The sequence below is a fragment of the Dermacentor albipictus genome, chromosome 3, assembly GCF_038994185.2.
Source record: "Dermacentor albipictus isolate Rhodes 1998 colony chromosome 3, USDA_Dalb.pri_finalv2, whole genome shotgun sequence".
NCBI lineage: Eukaryota > Metazoa > Arthropoda > Arachnida > Ixodida > Ixodidae > Dermacentor > Dermacentor albipictus.
In genome coordinates this window covers 88,995,660-89,012,450 of record NC_091823.1, presented here as the reverse complement: position 1 = coordinate 89,012,450, position 16,791 = coordinate 88,995,660, and the positions used below count along the sequence as shown (strand labels likewise).

The window sequence follows — 16,791 nt, the reverse complement described above, 5'->3', positions numbered from 1 at the left end:
TATCTTGTCGTGGCGTCGTCGTCAGACAGTCGCTATTTCGCTTCCACTGTCAAAGCGTCATCGTAACGCCGTCGCGGTCGTGCCATCATCGTCAATGCGGCGTCGTCATCCGACTCTCGTCATTCCATCGTCATCACGCTGTCATTTGACCATCGTCATCCACTTCAGTATAATATTCTCATTGTCGTCATACCGTCGTTGTCACACTACGTTCGTCTATCCTTCAATGTCATTTCTTGTTCTTCATTCTATCTTAATCATGCTGTCCCCATTCAGTCCCGATTATGGCGCCCTTGTCATGCCATGGTCGTCATTTTCCAATTTTTTATTTGGTCGTCGTCGTACCGTCGTCGTCACACCACCGACGTCACACAGTCGTTGCCATCTCGTTCTCCTTATGTCACAGTTGTCACGTTGTAGTGGTTATAGCATCATCACAATTCAAGATTTGACATCTCATTGTAGTCATGCCGTCGTAGTTATACGCCTTTGTCGCTCCACCGCTGTCATTTCTTCTTCGTCATTCAATCGTCACTGCGTCGGCGTCATATGATCGTCGTCATGCCTCCATGTTCACGGCCGACCTTGACAAGCGAATGCCGTAGCAAAGTGGAACAATATCGCAGACGTGGAGTATAGCCGAGGTAACAAAAGTCTCAGAATTACCACTGCATGTGTTGAATAAACGTGCCTTCGGTAAAATGGTCTGTCACTACATTGCTGGATTGCTATGCGCATTACCGTCGTGACCCGAGTTCTGCCGTAATTTGTTTCATCTACAAATATCTTAAAAGCTACAACCGTTCTTCGCTTTCTTACCTTGGCGCTTGCTTTATCGGTGAATCGGTTTTTGTTGCAGGTGGCACTGCCGGTGCCCATCCCGATCGGTGGTGGAGCTCAGTCGTGCCTTGGGCAGCGGCCGCGCTGCGGTAGCGTGGCGGCCATGAGCTAGCCGCGCGGCACACGATTGCCTTTGGAACCGCGGGGGCCATGGCGTCGGTGCCCGCGGTGCCCGAGTTCCGGGACGCCGATCAGTGTCGACAGCACGGCCTCGAGATCATCCGGCCCAAGCCGCGGCGCCTGGGAGACCTGAACCGACCGCACGACACCAGGATGCCCGCCGAAGGCGCGTCACTGAGGTGAGCTCGCTGGAATTGCTACCAGGTCTGGCGACTTCGTAACGACCAACCATAAGCAGCGACGCGCAGGCGTGAAATAAGCGGAAAAACACGGGACACGGGCGGTTTTGAGTTTCTCAGCTTAGTCTTGTCTGCGCGGCGCTGCAATAAACGCAACGCAAGACTGGTCCTATGTATAGGGTGTGTGAGTTTGATTTGTCGGCGCGGCTTTGCTCGAAGACGCAGGGTTGTTGGCAGCAGCGTCCTCTTACTACTGCACTGCGTGGGTGATACAAGTCAACACAATCGTACAGCACGCTAAGGTTATTTGCGATAGGCAGTTACTGTCTTAAGACACGCCCCACGACAATGTGCCGGGTGGCATGTATCTGGAATATCAGTAGGCATTCCTCGCATTCGCGTGAGCTACCGAACACCCGCGCCAATTCATGTACATACGATCTCACTGATGTCAGCGAAGCTTGCCATGCTGTTTGCTTTAATTGACAATAATCTGTGATGTTGACGGCGCACGTTTAATTGAACACGAGAGTGGTGAGGTGATATTAAACGTTACCTTGCGTGCGCCACTGCTGTTTGTCTGCGTAGTACACGAAACACGAAGGAAGAGGTGTTTGCTTGAGGCGTTGTTGTGCGCCATATTTCATAACCTCTGGGAGGATTGAACTTTGTCATTGCCTCACTTGGCACATGGCATCGTGGCAGAAGCATTAAACTTGAATCGGATAATGGGGCTGTACGTGCCAAAACCACAATCGGATTATGAGGCAGGCCGTAGTGGCGCACTCCGCATTAATTTTGGCCCCGTGGTGTTCTTTAACGTGTCCCTAAATCAAAGCGCGCGAGTGTTTTTTATTTTGCCCCCATAGAAATGCGGCTTCCTCGGTCAAATCCGCGACCTCGAACGATGCCATAGCCGCAAAACTATCGCTGCGGGCACAGAAGTATTGATTTGACGTGCGACCGCTTCCGTTGTGTCGCCTAGACCCTGTTGTGCGCTTTAATTAATGCGACTCTGCTCCTGCACGCCCTGTGTGAGTGGTCCGCTAGACATATTTGCGTGGTTTTATTTTTCAGAAATAGCAGAAACGCACCGAACCGTACCTTGAACTTAAGTTTATCCAGCATTTACTTCCATTTTCACGTTACTTTTTCCCTATCCCCCCCCCCCCCCCCTTCGTATTTGTATGGGAATTGCGAGCGGAGAGTGCAAGGCTGTTATTCACTCGTTTCGCGACTGCGTCGATTCTACCCATTCTCTGCCTCCTCTCCCCCTCCTCTGTTCCATTCTATCTAGCTTTCCTTGTGACTTGCACGTTGGCAGAAAGGTAAGTGCTTGCGGGGAGTGAGGGTCACGGATAATTACAACTGTGAAAGAGGCAAATATCCTATTGACCGCTAATAAAGACGGGGACAGCGGAAGAGAACACAAAAACTACGACACGGGCGGTATTAGCGGTCAATATGATATGCAGTAAACGCCAACTTTGCCAAACTGAAGTTCTGCTGTCAAAAGGCTAAGCTGGCGACCACCCGGGAGCTCCAAAGGGCATTGTGTACATTCGATGCGGTGCGGTACAAATGAGTTTCTCGCGTCTCTTTTCTTCTTTGCCACGCTCCTTCCATGTATATACACGCTTTGAACCCTCCCTCCTACCCCCCCCCCCCCCCCCCCCCCGACGCGGTGTGCCAGACAACAGCAGCCATAGCAGCAGCAGTGGGAAAGTTAATGGAAAAGGCAACGAAAGCTTCGCTTTAAGAATTTACTTGCCATCCCGGCCCTGCGAAAATAGATGTCCAGCGAAGCTGTTACAAAACCACCACTACAACTGTTGAGGGAGGTATGCAATGCTTAAGGTTTGGATGCATGTTTTGAGCCTTTTCTTTATTGAAACGTATGCTGTTCTTTATGCTGTGTGTGCTATTTCAAGGAATGTATGCAGTGTTCGCTTCACATTGCTTAGGAGGAGGAGGAGGTAATACGTTTATTAGAAAAAAAGAAGCATAATAAACGCATGCAAAACGTACTAAACGTCCTTAAGCACGCGTCCACGGGGGGGTGGTGTAGGGGTACGAGGGCATGAGCCATTGCATTTTTAGCTTGCTTATGGGGGTATGAACCACTGCTTTTGCCTGCTTAAGGGCGTATCAACCATTACTGATGATGATAGATGCTTGTTTGGAGCTTGTTCTTCATTGAAACGCACCTTGTTCTGCGCGTTGTATGCGTGATTCCAATGAATGCACGCAGTGTTTGCTCCACTTTCCTTAGTGCTTGTAGCCTCTGCAATACGAGGGGGACTCGCCATTGCATTTTTGCTTGCTTAGGGGGTTATAAGCTATTGCTGACGATAATGTCTGCTCACGGATGGTCCCGAAAAATGCCGACCACCGAGAGCTTAACAGCTTTGCTGTAAAATGCGTATTAGAAAGCGTGCCTTAACAGCGACCACAAATCGTAGAAAAGTCAAGGACCCATACCTTCTTTCGAATGCCGTACGCGTATATTCCACTGCCATTAATTGTGCAGAACTGGGGTGCATTGAGGAATTGTTTCAGGTCTGGTAAGGGCGGAAGCCTCAGATATGTTCTGTCCGTATGTATGGAGGGGTACATGCGAAGCAAGCAAGTGAAAACATCGCCTTTTAGATGATTTCGGGAAAGCACAAACCTCTACTGAGCGGGTGATTATAATGAATAAACGAGAGTGGGAAAATCCTGCGAAAAGAACTTCATCTATAAAGCCCTCCAATAATTTACTCAGTGGCCATATTATGGCCAAGGGCGAAGTGTCTTGTTCACGTAAAGGCGGTGTTGTTTGTTTGTCCAGAATTATGAGAAATGTGAGCTCACGTACATTTTTTGAGTAACGTGAAGTATGATGCACCGAGAGTGACAGTGGTGTGAAACGTATTAACTGCCATCTTCAAAAGAGAGGCAATCTGATCGGAGTAATAATTAAACCATGAGAAACCAAGCACTATTTCTGTGAATATAGTCACGCAATTGTACATGCTTAATCGAAATCGTGGGCAGTGCGTCGACAAAATTTGAAGAGCTTAGCTCGTGCATGGGCAAGTTTACAGGAGCATAAGTAGCCCTGCCAATCCGGTCGATAACGACATGAAGCATTCTAGCTGTCAAAAGTGTATCGTTCCTTCTTGTATAAAGTGCAATCATTAGGAAAGTACGAGAAGTTGCAAACTTATTAGCATAAAAACTGGATTTGTTGGTGACGATTGATTGTGAGCAGCACCGGTAATGACAAGAACGAAATAGAAAAAGCCACTTGGTACATCACGTGCTCTCTGGTTTCTTTTTTTTCTATTCGTGGATCCTTAGGAGGTGCTGCCTGTACTAGATGTAAACTTAAACGAATTCGCTCAGGCTCACTCAGCTGCTGGCACTATGCGACTTCTTGCTCCGCGTGCATGTCCATTTCTGGTCGTTAGGTCACTTTTGGAACAGCTTCTCGTGCGCTTGCCGCGTATGAATTGTCTAATTGTGCACGTATTTCGTCATTCTCGTAAGAGAAAGAAAATGTACATTGTTCTTGTGATTCAACCGCACGCGCTGTGCGCATTTTATGTCCTCGTGTACGATGACCTTAAGGTCCGAGTAAATGAGTTATCCATGTGTAATTACGCCATAATTGGGGTACGCCATCAGCCACCACTGAAGTCGGAGGTCCTCGCCGTTTTAGAGAGACAAAACAGCTATATCCCAGTCGTCACCTTCAGAACGCTCAAAGATCGCAAACTTTGTGCCACATTCATTTCCACAGTGCCCCTGCGGCGAGAGCTTGTGACAGCACAGGCCAGCACAAGCGACAATTAGGATTCCAGAACAGGGTGCGGTCTTTTTTCCGTGAGAAAGCGAACAGCGGTTTTGTGGCTCGCGCCTGTAGATAAATCAAGCGACAACATTTGAGACAAATGAGTGGTCCCTGGAATTAATGTCCAGAAAAAATAAATAAAACGTCCTCAAGACGGAAAATCACTGAAATGAGAAATGGAGGAACAAGCGAATGAATGTCTGAATGTAATGCACCTAAGCTACGTGTGTGAAAACGTATAATCGGTATGAAATTGAGGGTAGCGGCCTCGTGTTCTTGGCGGCACTTCAATAACAGATGATAATAGTCCGTACTGCGGCGTTGCATGGATTGAAAATTTAGTTGAAACATTTTGTAGGTGCTCGGTTTCGCTGCTTTCCACTTCGAGGCTCCACCCTTTCAGACAATTGTTTTGATGTAACAAAGCTGCTTAAGCTGCACTCGGAAAGAAGTGCTGCAGAAAGCAACATCGACGCACGCTGCAGAAACTGTCGCGGGCCTGCATCCTTTTTCCTTGTGACGAGAGGTCGTGTTTTAGGAGCAAAAGCCACTCTACCCGCTCGAACTGCTCAGCAACTCGGCCTGCCTTCCTGTGTGACTGAAAAAAAAAAACTGTTCGCACGAATCCCTCTCTGCGTGAAAAAAAAGAAAAAAAGAAAAAGAACTGTTCGCACGAATGCCTCTCTGTGTGATTTTAATGTGGGCGACGGGGTATACCTATCCGACTAATATGTGTGTTTCACAAGGAAAAAATTTGGAAACCGCATTGTTACAAATGAAAAGAGGAGCCCCGCGCATTTTAGACAACGAACGTGGAGCTCTTCGTGTTACTTTGTTGCTATCCAACGTACTCACGTGCAGTGGCTCTAGAGGGCTCGCTTAGGGGCAAGACAGCTTAAGGACGTAGACATCTAGCAGCACAAGTGTCAGCAATAGTTTTCCCTATCGTCGCGGAAAGATTGCATAATCTCTTTCTTTTACAGCACCATTTCAGTAAAAAGTCAGTATTGCTTTTATTTCTTAAAGGAAGGATAATAAGTGTGGAACGTATGAAGTAGACTGCTTGACACTGAAGTATTCTGAGAAATGTGAAAGTTCATATTGGTATACTGTACCCACAATTTTCATTGCAGATATCTTTTTTTTTTTCGTGACAACATCTTTCTTTTGGCAGTACGGAAAGGAAGTTACGATGACAAATTCAGCACCTGATTGTGAAAGGGCCGACTAACTCTCCCACGGCTTGCCACTTTGTGCAGGAGAAATAATGCAAGGAATTACTAGGATAATAAATGCATGTGCATTATTGCCTAGAAAAAGTATTGGGCACCTCTACTGAAATGTATATATGTCATTTCATTTAATGTGTAGCCTTCAAGGCCCGAAGACAGATGCATTGTATATAGCACTGTTTTTTCACTCATGTTACGTTTTATGTATCGTTGCTGCGCTCTTATGTTTGTGGCATTTATAATGTGTCATTTTATTCTGTGTTCTTCTCTCTTTCGACAGTTTCTGTACCGGTACTGTACGTGTAGCATTTGTGTAAATTATAATGTGTTGTTCTAATATGTTTTTTTTTATTTTGCCATATTGTATCGTATGATACATTTATATGCTCCGCACTTGAAAAATAGGTAGGCGACACCACCTGTTGGTGTCGCCTACCTATTTTTCAAGTGCGGAGCATATAAATGTATCATACGATACAATATGGTATCGGTGCGCGCCCGCGATCGGGCCGGCAGACTAGATCTGTCAGTCCCGTCGTGGGATTAGCCAGGTGCGCGTTTTATCGCGCTTTGCTGGACCAAATAAAAGTTTATTCACTCACTCACTCACCACCTGTTGGTGCCTATATATATCCTTATCTATGCACCTCAATAAAGGACAACCGTTACCCGCGAGGCTCTGTGTGACCACATGATCAAAATGGTGCCTCTGTATATCGTGCGTCGTTTTCGCCGTTGGTGCAGGGCATCTCACCGTGACCTCGTGGGAGGCTCTGCTCCTTCGCTGACCAAGCTGTCGGTGCGGGACCTGTGGCCCAGTCCGTCGGGGCGCTCCTCGCACGAGGCGTCTCCGAGGCCCTGCGTGTCTGCCGCCGCGTCGTCCTCGTCACCCGGACCTCCCGGGTCCAGCCGCGCGACACCCGTGCGCGAAACACCGGTGCCGAGCAGCGGGGCCAGCAGCAGCGGTGCCAGCAGCAGGGCCTCGCCTGGTTCTCTGGCACTGACGGCGGCCACCCGCGCCTCGCCAGCACGCAACAAGCTGTCGCTGGCAGAGCCGATGATGACGCGAGAACAGGAGGAACAGCAGCAAACCGACGAGGGATTCCCGACGGACCCAAACTTCTCCGTCTACCGGTGAGTACACGCAGTAACGTAGCCGTCCATTGAGGTTGTTATATGAGCATTGTTCATTCTTAGAAATATTTAACATAGATAGATAGATAGGTTACGGACTGGATTCCAAGGGAAGGGAAGCGTAGCAGGGGGCGACAGAAAGTTAGGTGGGCGTATGAGATTAAGAAGTTTGCAGGGACGGCATGGCCACAATTAGTACATGACCGGGGTTGTTGGAGAAATATGGGAGAGGCCTTTGCCCTGCAGTGGGCGTAACCAGGCTGCTGCTGCTGATGATGATAGATAGATAGATAGATAGATAGATAGATAGATAGATAGATAGATAGATAGATAGATAGATAGATAGATAGATAGATAGATAGATAGATAGATAGATAGATAGATAGATAGATAGATAGATAGATAGATAGATAGATAGATAGATAGATAGATAGATAGATAGATAGATAGATAGATAGATAGATAGATAGATAGATAGATAGATAGATAGATAGATAGATAGATAGATAGATAGATAGATAGATAGATAGATAGATAGATAGATAGATAGATAGATAGATAGATAGATAGATAGATAGATAGATAGATAGATAGATAGATAGATAGATAGATAGATAGATAGATAGATAGATAGATAGATAGATAGATAGATAGATAGATAGATAGATAGATAGATAGATAGATAGATAGATAGATAGATAGATAGATAGATAGATAGATAGATAGATAGATAGATAGATAGATAGATAGATAGATAGATAGATAGATAGATAGATAGATAGATAGATAGATAGATAGATAGATAGATAGATAGATAGATAGATAGATAGATAGATAGATAGATAGATAGATAGATAGATAGATAGATAGATAGATAGATAGATAGATAGATAGATAGATAGATAGATAGATAGATAGATAGATAGATAGATAGATAGATAGATAGATAGATAGATAGATAGATAGATAGATAGATAGATAGATAGATAGATAGATAGATAGATAGATAGATAGATAGATAGATAGATAGATAGATAGATAGATAGATAGATAGATAGATAGATAGATAGATAGATAGATAGATAGATAGATAGATAGATAGATAGATACTAAAACTGTGATGGCATAGCTGATCGGTTACATTAATGCCTTCCCCCATTGTAGTGTGGAAGTGTTGAGTAGCAAACCAAATGTTTGTTCTGCTTAATCTACCTGTGTTCTCTCTCTCTCTCTCTCTGTCGGTCTCATTTACGCCCCATTGTTTTGCAGTGACTCGGCTTCTAACACTGATTGCGGTTCGCTTAGCAAGAGCTCATCAGATGGTGATCCTATCGTATCGCGACGAAAGCCTCTGGCACGGCTCAAGTCTCGTCGCCGCAACATCCTCAGCTTCCCGCTCAACCCCGAGGATCCGAGGTTGGGCGTGCGTCGCCATGACCTCTACGCAGGCGGCTCCTCCTCCGACGAGAACAGGTGAGCCGGACAGCTGTGGTCTCGCATAGAAAGTTGAAAGCGCCAAATAGTCACAACCAGGAGCTGCGTTTACTTTGTGTGGTGTGAGTCCCCTTTTTTATGGCTGCAACAACCATACTATCGCTACCGTTGGTTCGAAAGCTTGTAAGACAAACTATCTCGTACGCATCGGTGGCCCAGAAAGCCACGAAAACGCTCTTGAAGTATCTCAAGTCGACAGGCCCTGGCCACCGTGTGTAGACGCGGTGCGAACCTTCAAATGTGCGCGAAACTGTACTCTATCTCTCCTCTCTCTCTCTTCAGTCCCATACCCCCTCCCCCAGAGCAGGGTAGCAAACCGGACGTGCGTCTGGTTACCCTCCCTGCCTTTCCTGTCTTCTATTTCTCTCTCTCTCTCTCTATCTATCTCTATGCTTAGTTGTCTCAGACGTACTTTCTTGAATGTTGAGTGACGTACCACATTTGAGGTGTCTAGGTACATTTTTTGCTTCCATTGATATTGGCAGTCACTTCACCCAGAATCGTACATCTTTATGATCGGCGTTTGGCATGAACTGCATTAGGCTTACCAAGGTTTGTTTGAGATTGTGTTTGAGACATTTTTTTGTCACTTCTTTTTCTTGGCGCATATTCACCCAATAAAGAGTTAAATTCGTCCCTTAATGTTGTGGTAATTTGTAACTCTTCCACATCACAACAACGTGACATCATTTACGTGGGCCTTTTTGGAAATACATGCAGGTAACGAAAATTCAGCTTTTTCCGAAGGCGCTTCTTTTCATATTATACGTATAGAAGCGTACAGATATTCTAAAGCTTTTTATTGTTCGTTCACGTTGCTTGCGGCTTAGTTTATTATTTCCTTTTTTATGACACCACCTTGTTTCTTTAGAAACTAAAGAGTCTTCATGTACCGTCTTGAACAAAGATTTCTTATTTTGTTACTGCAGTGCTCAGTGTAACAAAAAGAAACTGCGAAATTTGCCGCCATTAGTTACGGGGCATCACCTAATACCTTCGACCGCACATGTTTTCCTCGGCAGGTCATCGGGGCACGCCAGTATGAGTGACGGCGGTCAGTCGTCGTACGCGAGTTCGACGTCGCCACCGACGTACCTGGACTTCGCCCGTGCGACACCGTCGGGCGCACCACTCACCAAGTCTCTGCACAATGTGCCGGGACACCTCAAAGCTGTGCCCGAAGACGAACGGGTTCCCCCGACGTCGATATCCGCGTCGCGTCTCTGTCGCCGGTCCCAGCCATCGTCGTCATCTTCGTCGCACGGTAATAACTGGCTGTTGCTGCTATAAGTTGCGCAAGAGCTGTTTTCTGTGCTTTCTCTGCGTTGATGTGTTTGGTTAGCCTGGTACATTCTAGAGCTTCACCTTACGAAAAGCGTTAGTTTCTGAAAAGTGTATAAAACATTTATGATAACAAAATAACAAAGAATACACATGTTTAATTAGATCTGCTACTACGAAGCTTTTAAAACGTCGTCATCTCCTTTGCGGTGTCCTGTCCAAATCTTCTTTTTATTCTCACGATTTCCCATTTTGTCCCTACTTCATCCTCCCCCTAAGTAGTGTATCTGACTTTTCCAGCTAACTTACCCTCTTATTTCTCTCTTTCTCTCTCTGTTCCTCTCTTCACTCTTACTAGATAATCCTTCTCTTTTACTTTAGTTGAAGAATCTATGAGTGCCGCAACTGTGCTTCAAGTTTGTTGGAGTATCACTTCGTCGGCTCGCCGCATGAAGATTCACTGTTTTTCATTCAGCTGTTCATTCCACTAATATAAAGAACTCCGTTGCGCGTCCCACGTGACTTCAACCTCCTGCAGGACATTTGGACTTATGCGCGTCGCACTTCCTTGGCACTCTTGACCCTAGGATGGAGCATGGTAAGTTTTGGCGTGTGCATGTCTTCGAACGTGTAAAACCTTCACTGGGAAATAGACTGTATTTCACTAGACAAGGAGAAACTGAGCAACGTTACTTTCGCGGCTGTATATGTGTGATTGGTCACGCCAATTTGTACGTAAGACAGCAACCGTATGCTCAGCCTTTCGAATCTTTAATGCAAGCTGTTAGACCCCACGCTAAAGATAAAGGCCACCTAATTCAAAGAGTAGCATATCAGTTGTTGAGCGGTGTTACAGCATAGTTGCATCAGCATTACATGCATTTTGTGGAGAGTTTCTTCTTCGGCTTATACCCCTTACTGAAGGGAGGTCAACCCGCGCGACGTTGCATAGCTGTATTATGACATACTTGAAGCGCAATAGTTCATGCGAGTGCTTGCTCCTCAAGCAAAATGAATAATTGCATCGTGCTACCGAGTCTTTTAGCATAAACAGGCGGAAGAATTAAGCCCGTTCACGTGATTTTTTTTCTCTCTTTAGCCATGTTTCGGGCGCACTTAATCAAAACCGCTTCACTAAACATCTGCCAACGTGCGCTCGCAGGTCGTCGTGGATACCGAAGTAGCAGCGGGGGCAGCTACGAGTTTCACGAGAGCTCGGCCAACCTGGACGATATCCGGCAAGCCGTGGAGCAGCTGGCCGCCCGAACACAGCAAGGGACGAGCACCAGCGGCTGTGGCGGCTACTCGACGTCGACGTACTCGTCGGACGCCGAGCCGAGTGGAGGCGTGCGGAGGCTGATGCGGCACTCGAGCCTCGAGACCATCGCTACCAACATCACGAGCGCCGAGGAGTTCGTCTGGGTGGACAACCTGCAGTCGCGGCTCGTGGAGATGCAGCGGCCGCCCTGGACCAACCACGACGTGCTGCGCGTGCTCCAGAGCGGCCGCCTTCGCGACCAGCGCCGCAAGATCTCCATGGAGGTGGTGCCGCGGCTCTCGTTTCTCTTGCAGAGGCCTCTGGTGCGCGTTGCGAGGGAGGCACAGAGGTAATAATAATAATCCTCTGTGGCTTCTCTTGTCTGCCAAATATATAACTCACCTGGGGGGAGGGGGTACTCGTGCTCTGTGGGTGTAATTTAGAACGTCTGGGGTTATTTCATTTGCACTAGAATTTGAGCATATTCCCATAAGGCCCCAAACTAAAACCGGTCACAGGGACTTGAATTCGAACCGGTGACCTTGTCCTTATGAGAAAAACCCGTAGTATAAATGTCACCGTGTCGTTAAGGGGTCACGTGAGACGAGTTTTGTTGCTCCAGAAGTAACATTAAAAAAAAAGAAGATTGTTCGCAACAGTGCACAGTAGCTACATAACGACACTCTCGCAGTGAGGTGATATCCAGCTCGGTGCACGATCGGCTGCTATTATCGACTGCGTAAATGGACCTCCACCCGAGTTGCTCTCGCAGCGGTCAAATTTCGCTCGCCTTCTCGGACCGAAGGTGGACTTTCCCCCCGTTACCACGAACTTCCCGCTTCTGCGCAGGCTGTCCCGTCCGTTGGGCGTGTGCGGCAAGCGGCAGGTGAGCGGCGCCCTGTGCATCGTGCTGTCGCCGGCCCTGGCCGAGAGCTGCGTGAGCGCCTGTCACCGGGCAGCCGCCATGTACACGTTGTCGTCGTGCGACCAGCTGCGGCTGGGCAAGAGCGCCCGCGCCGGTCTACACCTGCCCGTGGGCCGGTTTCAGCGCTGGGCGTGCGACGCCCGGCTGGCGCCCTGCGTGCACGAGTACGGCGCCCTGTACCTGACGGCGGCCGCCGAGAACCTGCTGGAGGAGCTGGTGCTGCGCTGCCTCGAGCCCGGCGCCACGCTCACCGCCGCCGCCCTCGAGGCGGCCATCGGAAGCAGTGGCGAACTCTGGGGGCTCTTCCAGCCTTTCGCGCACCTCAACGCGGGAAGGACGGCGAATGGTGAGCGGCAGCGCAGAGATGTGTTATCCTATAAGGGGGCCGTTTGAAACATGCAAGAGAAACCACTTTTATCGGTGCTGAGGTCGAAGGAAGACATAAATTCTTAATACTAGAAGAAGAGAAAAGCACGCAGTACTTTGTTTCAGTTCGACCAGGTATGTTTTGAGGCCATAAGAACTACTACACTACTACTACTATACCGGCGCCTTCTTGGGCAGTCCACTGTTGTGCATATGTGCCAAAGTTTCGGATCATCGTGATAACCAGTACTAACACATGGGGCCTAAAACTTGGACGATAGCAAATAAACTTGCTAGGGTAGATGGGCAGCACAGGGACCCATTGGAAAAAAGATGTCATCGACCTATTTATAAAAATCGCATGTAGTAACGAGTGGACCTTTTCTTTTCTTTAGTTCAGATGACAAGGGATAAATTGGGCTGGGCAGGCAATGTAGAGCATATAGTACAAATAAACGATTGAGCGTTGGGATAAAAACGTTGGTGTCCGATGGACAGAAAAAGGAGAAAATCATTTATTTTAGAGCTGCAGAATGTTGAGAATAAGACATTGGCGTGCTGTTGGTTGGAGTTGTTTGCCGCAGCATTCATGAGGCAAGCGACGATCTCTGGTAGAGGTTGTTATCCTTCAGTGGGCCTAATTAGGTGAGTGAAAATGATAGGTGTGGTTAACATTGCTGTTTGAACAGCGTTAAAATGACAATTTTTTCAAACCCCTTAGACTCACTCAAGCGTCTTGTGATGCCCGATTAGCTTCGCATGCTTTCTGACGTTGAAACATTATTAGCGTTTGAAACCAGTTCAAACGCCTTCAGCATTACGCTAAACGTTGCTATCGCTTTCAATCCTTCGGCTTACTGCGAAACAACCGTGATTTTATTTAAAAAAAAACGAATATTTTTTTAACGAGTTACCGCCACTTTTCCTGCATCGGGCATGTTTCTAACTTCTTTCGTGCAGCCTAAAGATGTGGTCCGATATATGCTTCAAACATCACCTACAGCACATACAAGGATATGCTACTGGGCAAATTGCTGGGACCACTGGTCGCCGTAATGTTCTGCATATAATGAATCAGTCAACACCTTGGTCTGAATTGGGGATTTCAATAGCACAGGTGCCCGATAGGTAACCATTACGCCACGGACTCTTTTTCCCCGCTATGGCGTACCTCATAATCAGAGCGCAGCTTTGGCATGTAAAACCTGGGCAATTATTTAAAATTAATCAGCACGTCATCATGCGTCAAAATGTAGGCTGATCCTGAAAATAGTTCAGTTTAAAAATGCGCGCCAATCCTGAAGATAATGCAGTCCAAATGTTTAGCAGTCCGACGCTCCTCCCGTCACGCGAGCGGTGACGCCATAAAGTGCGGTGCGCTGTGATTCTGGCCAACACCACCTAGAAAGCACAAGGCCCGCTTACTCCGATCGATGACGTCACGCTACCTGGCCCCAAATTTCCATTCACAAGGCTGGCGTGATGAAAGTGATGACGTCAAAATCACTGTTGGCTGTTCGGGAGCGTGCCCATTAGATTCTATGGCAGTCGGGCCAGGTAACAGGACGTCGTGGATTGGAGTGAAAAGTCCTTGTGCTATCTAGGTGGTGTTGTTCTGGCCCCATCTCACTCTCCCCCGCCGTGGTTGCTTAATGGATTTGGTGCTGCGCTGCTAAGCACGAGGTCACCGGATCGAATCCCGGCCACGGCGGCCGCATTCCGATGGGGCCGAAATGCGAAAACCTCCGTGTACTTGCATTTAGGCGGACGTTAAAGAACCCCACGTGGTCCAAATTATCCTGGAGTCCCCCCACTGCGACGTGCCACATAATCACATCGTGGTATTGGCACGTAAAACCTTATATTTCTTTTATCTCACTCCCAATTCTCTCATGAACACCTTGTCTTTCATCGACTTGAACTGGAGGTTGATTTGCCGTCCAACCTTTCCGTTTTTCTTTCTTTTTCATTCTTGTCATCACGATACGTGCCTTGCCGCGCACGATTCGACCTCAGCTGGCTATCGGGCACCAGGCGGTCGCGAATCAGTAAAGTGTAGCGCTCTCTATAAGCAATGCAGTTGTTTGGGAACAGGTTGAACAGTGGCGTCCGCACTAAAATATATGCAGGCGTGACCGCGCTGTCAGGTGTAAGCGTAAGACTTAAAACTCGCATGGGAACAGCCACGACTACGCAACAGCCGAGTCTCCCCCAGATAATTCGCCTAGCTGAGCCCAGCACTTTTTGCAGCTCGCCCATCACGAGGTGTCGTCCGGCTTGCGACAGTGGACGTAGGAAGCATCGCGCGGCGCTCGCTCCAGCGCCACTTTAGAGGTTTCTTGCGACACGCGCTCCACGAGGTCGGCATCTTGTTCGCACTCGCGCACGAAACGTACGCCCCACTACGCTGCCGCCGGGGCGTATACGTGTGCGCGCGCCGCCTGACGCCCGGCTGGTCGCGGCGGCGGCGTCGGTCGTGCACGTGCAGCCGCCGGCGCTCTCTTCGCGGACGTCGCCCCTGCTTCGGCGGCGTGGCGCCAACGGCCCTGCGACGGCGACAGGGAGGAGGAGGAAGAGGAAGAGAACAGAGAAATAGGGAAGGGGGCACAAAATCACTGTAATTTGTGTCTCCGTCCGCGATGCATCACGACGGATTCCCCATCCTCCGACGCCCAGTCCCGCGAAAATCGCGGTTCAAGCCCGGATGCGCCCCGAGCAGATTGCGTTGTGAAGAGAACGAAAAAAAAAGAAATAAAAAAGAGAAAAGGAAAACCAAATGTATACGGGCTTGCACGAGCGCTACCACAATGAATGTGGCGGTGCTGCTTAAGTCTTCTCGTTCCTGCAACGTTTTCTTTTTTCTTTTTTTTTTATTGGCGGCTGCGTCGACATCTCGCGAATCTGGCCGTCATCGTCGTCTGTCTCGGCTTTCGAGAAGGTTTGCGATCCACATTTGCAATTCTTTCTTTCTTTTTCAATTGATGGGCGGGCTTCGAGCTTTTATCTCCAGATGATGATGTGCCATTGTCGATTGATTGCGAACAGTATTGGGTGCTTCTATAAAAAGAACATTGTTTACCCAGCCGGAGCAAGTGGCATTCTTCAGTCACGCCACGCTGTTCTGTATGTGACCTAAGCAGAAGCGTTCTTGAAGAAGGGCATTTCTTTCCTTTCTGCCGCTGCAGGTGCGCCTCAGTTCGCCGTTTTTCTTTCTAGATAGACCCACGAGTAAGATTCAAAACGTATTTGCCTTTCTTCTCACGTAAGGAAGACTCCTTAATGACGTCACAGGGGTTGAAGTGTCGGACGCTCAACTTCGGCCCCGTGGGACGGCGGCTTGACATAAAATTGCCACGTGTAGGTCGCTGCTGACGTCTGTACGCGCCTTTTACGCAGAATGCATTGCCACTGCACATCCATTCGGCACCCTCTGGACAAATGTTTCATTCTATATAACGAGAAATGATCTATACGTAGGGACCGTAGGTCACCTATTCGACGAACTTAGAAGAGTAGCCACTCTTTGGTCATTACTGCGCAGCGTGCGCATGCTTGCGCGACGGAGCACAACGATGTAAACTCCCCGAACAAAGCCGATTGAACGACACTGCGTTCGCACTGATGAAACATAAAGCGAGCGAAAGAGGTCCGCGGACATGTATTACGCCTGCTCTGTACTCCGAGCGAAAATCATTTGCATTCAGAGTATGCAAGTGCAGAAAGCTGAATAGTGCACTGCTATGGCTTCTTGTAGGATACTGGACTATACTATGGCCTGGGAATCTGTCGCAGACGTTAATGTGCCTGTATGGAGCATACGTTTAATCTAAAGCTTGTCCCCGTCTTCCTGCCCATGCTTTCCTCACACGCATAGCGCAGTTAAGTCAACTGACTGCACACATCTCTTGTATCTGCTGGCCACTTCATGTTTAAAAGACATTGACTCGTTTATTATCATAGTAAGCGAGCACGTGGGACACCTGGGCGGGCCTTTAGCACACCTAACCAACATGGTCAAGTTATCTCATAGTCTGCGCTCGTCGTACCATGAAACTGCATATTTCTTTTTTTTCCGCCTTTGGTGCTCTTGCGCGCAGTGAACTGTAATAGTAGCTAGCCCTTACGAG

The 16,791-nt window shown here is 48.0% G+C and overlaps 1 protein-coding gene across 2 annotated transcripts in view; it reads left to right on the top strand.

Annotated features, from left to right (window-relative positions):
• Positions 1–16,791, top strand: part of LOC139057458 (ankyrin repeat and BTB/POZ domain-containing protein 2) — a 214,383-nt gene that overhangs the window by 75,165 nt on the left and 122,427 nt on the right. The window contains exons 2-8 of one of the 2 annotated variants that reach the window (XM_070535774.1): positions 860–1,139; positions 6,951–7,340; positions 8,610–8,813; positions 9,857–10,098; positions 10,654–10,713; positions 11,278–11,722; positions 12,223–12,644. In XM_070535774.1, the coding sequence (XP_070391875.1) occupies positions 991–1,139; positions 6,951–7,340; positions 8,610–8,813; positions 9,857–10,098; positions 10,654–10,713; positions 11,278–11,722; positions 12,223–12,644 (1,912 nt within the window). In that variant the 5' untranslated portion in view covers positions 860–990. The remainder of the gene's footprint in view (positions 1–859; positions 1,140–6,950; positions 7,341–8,609; positions 8,814–9,856; positions 10,099–10,653; positions 10,714–11,277; positions 11,723–12,222; positions 12,645–16,791) is intronic. The other variant, XM_070535775.1, reaches the window with a different exon arrangement.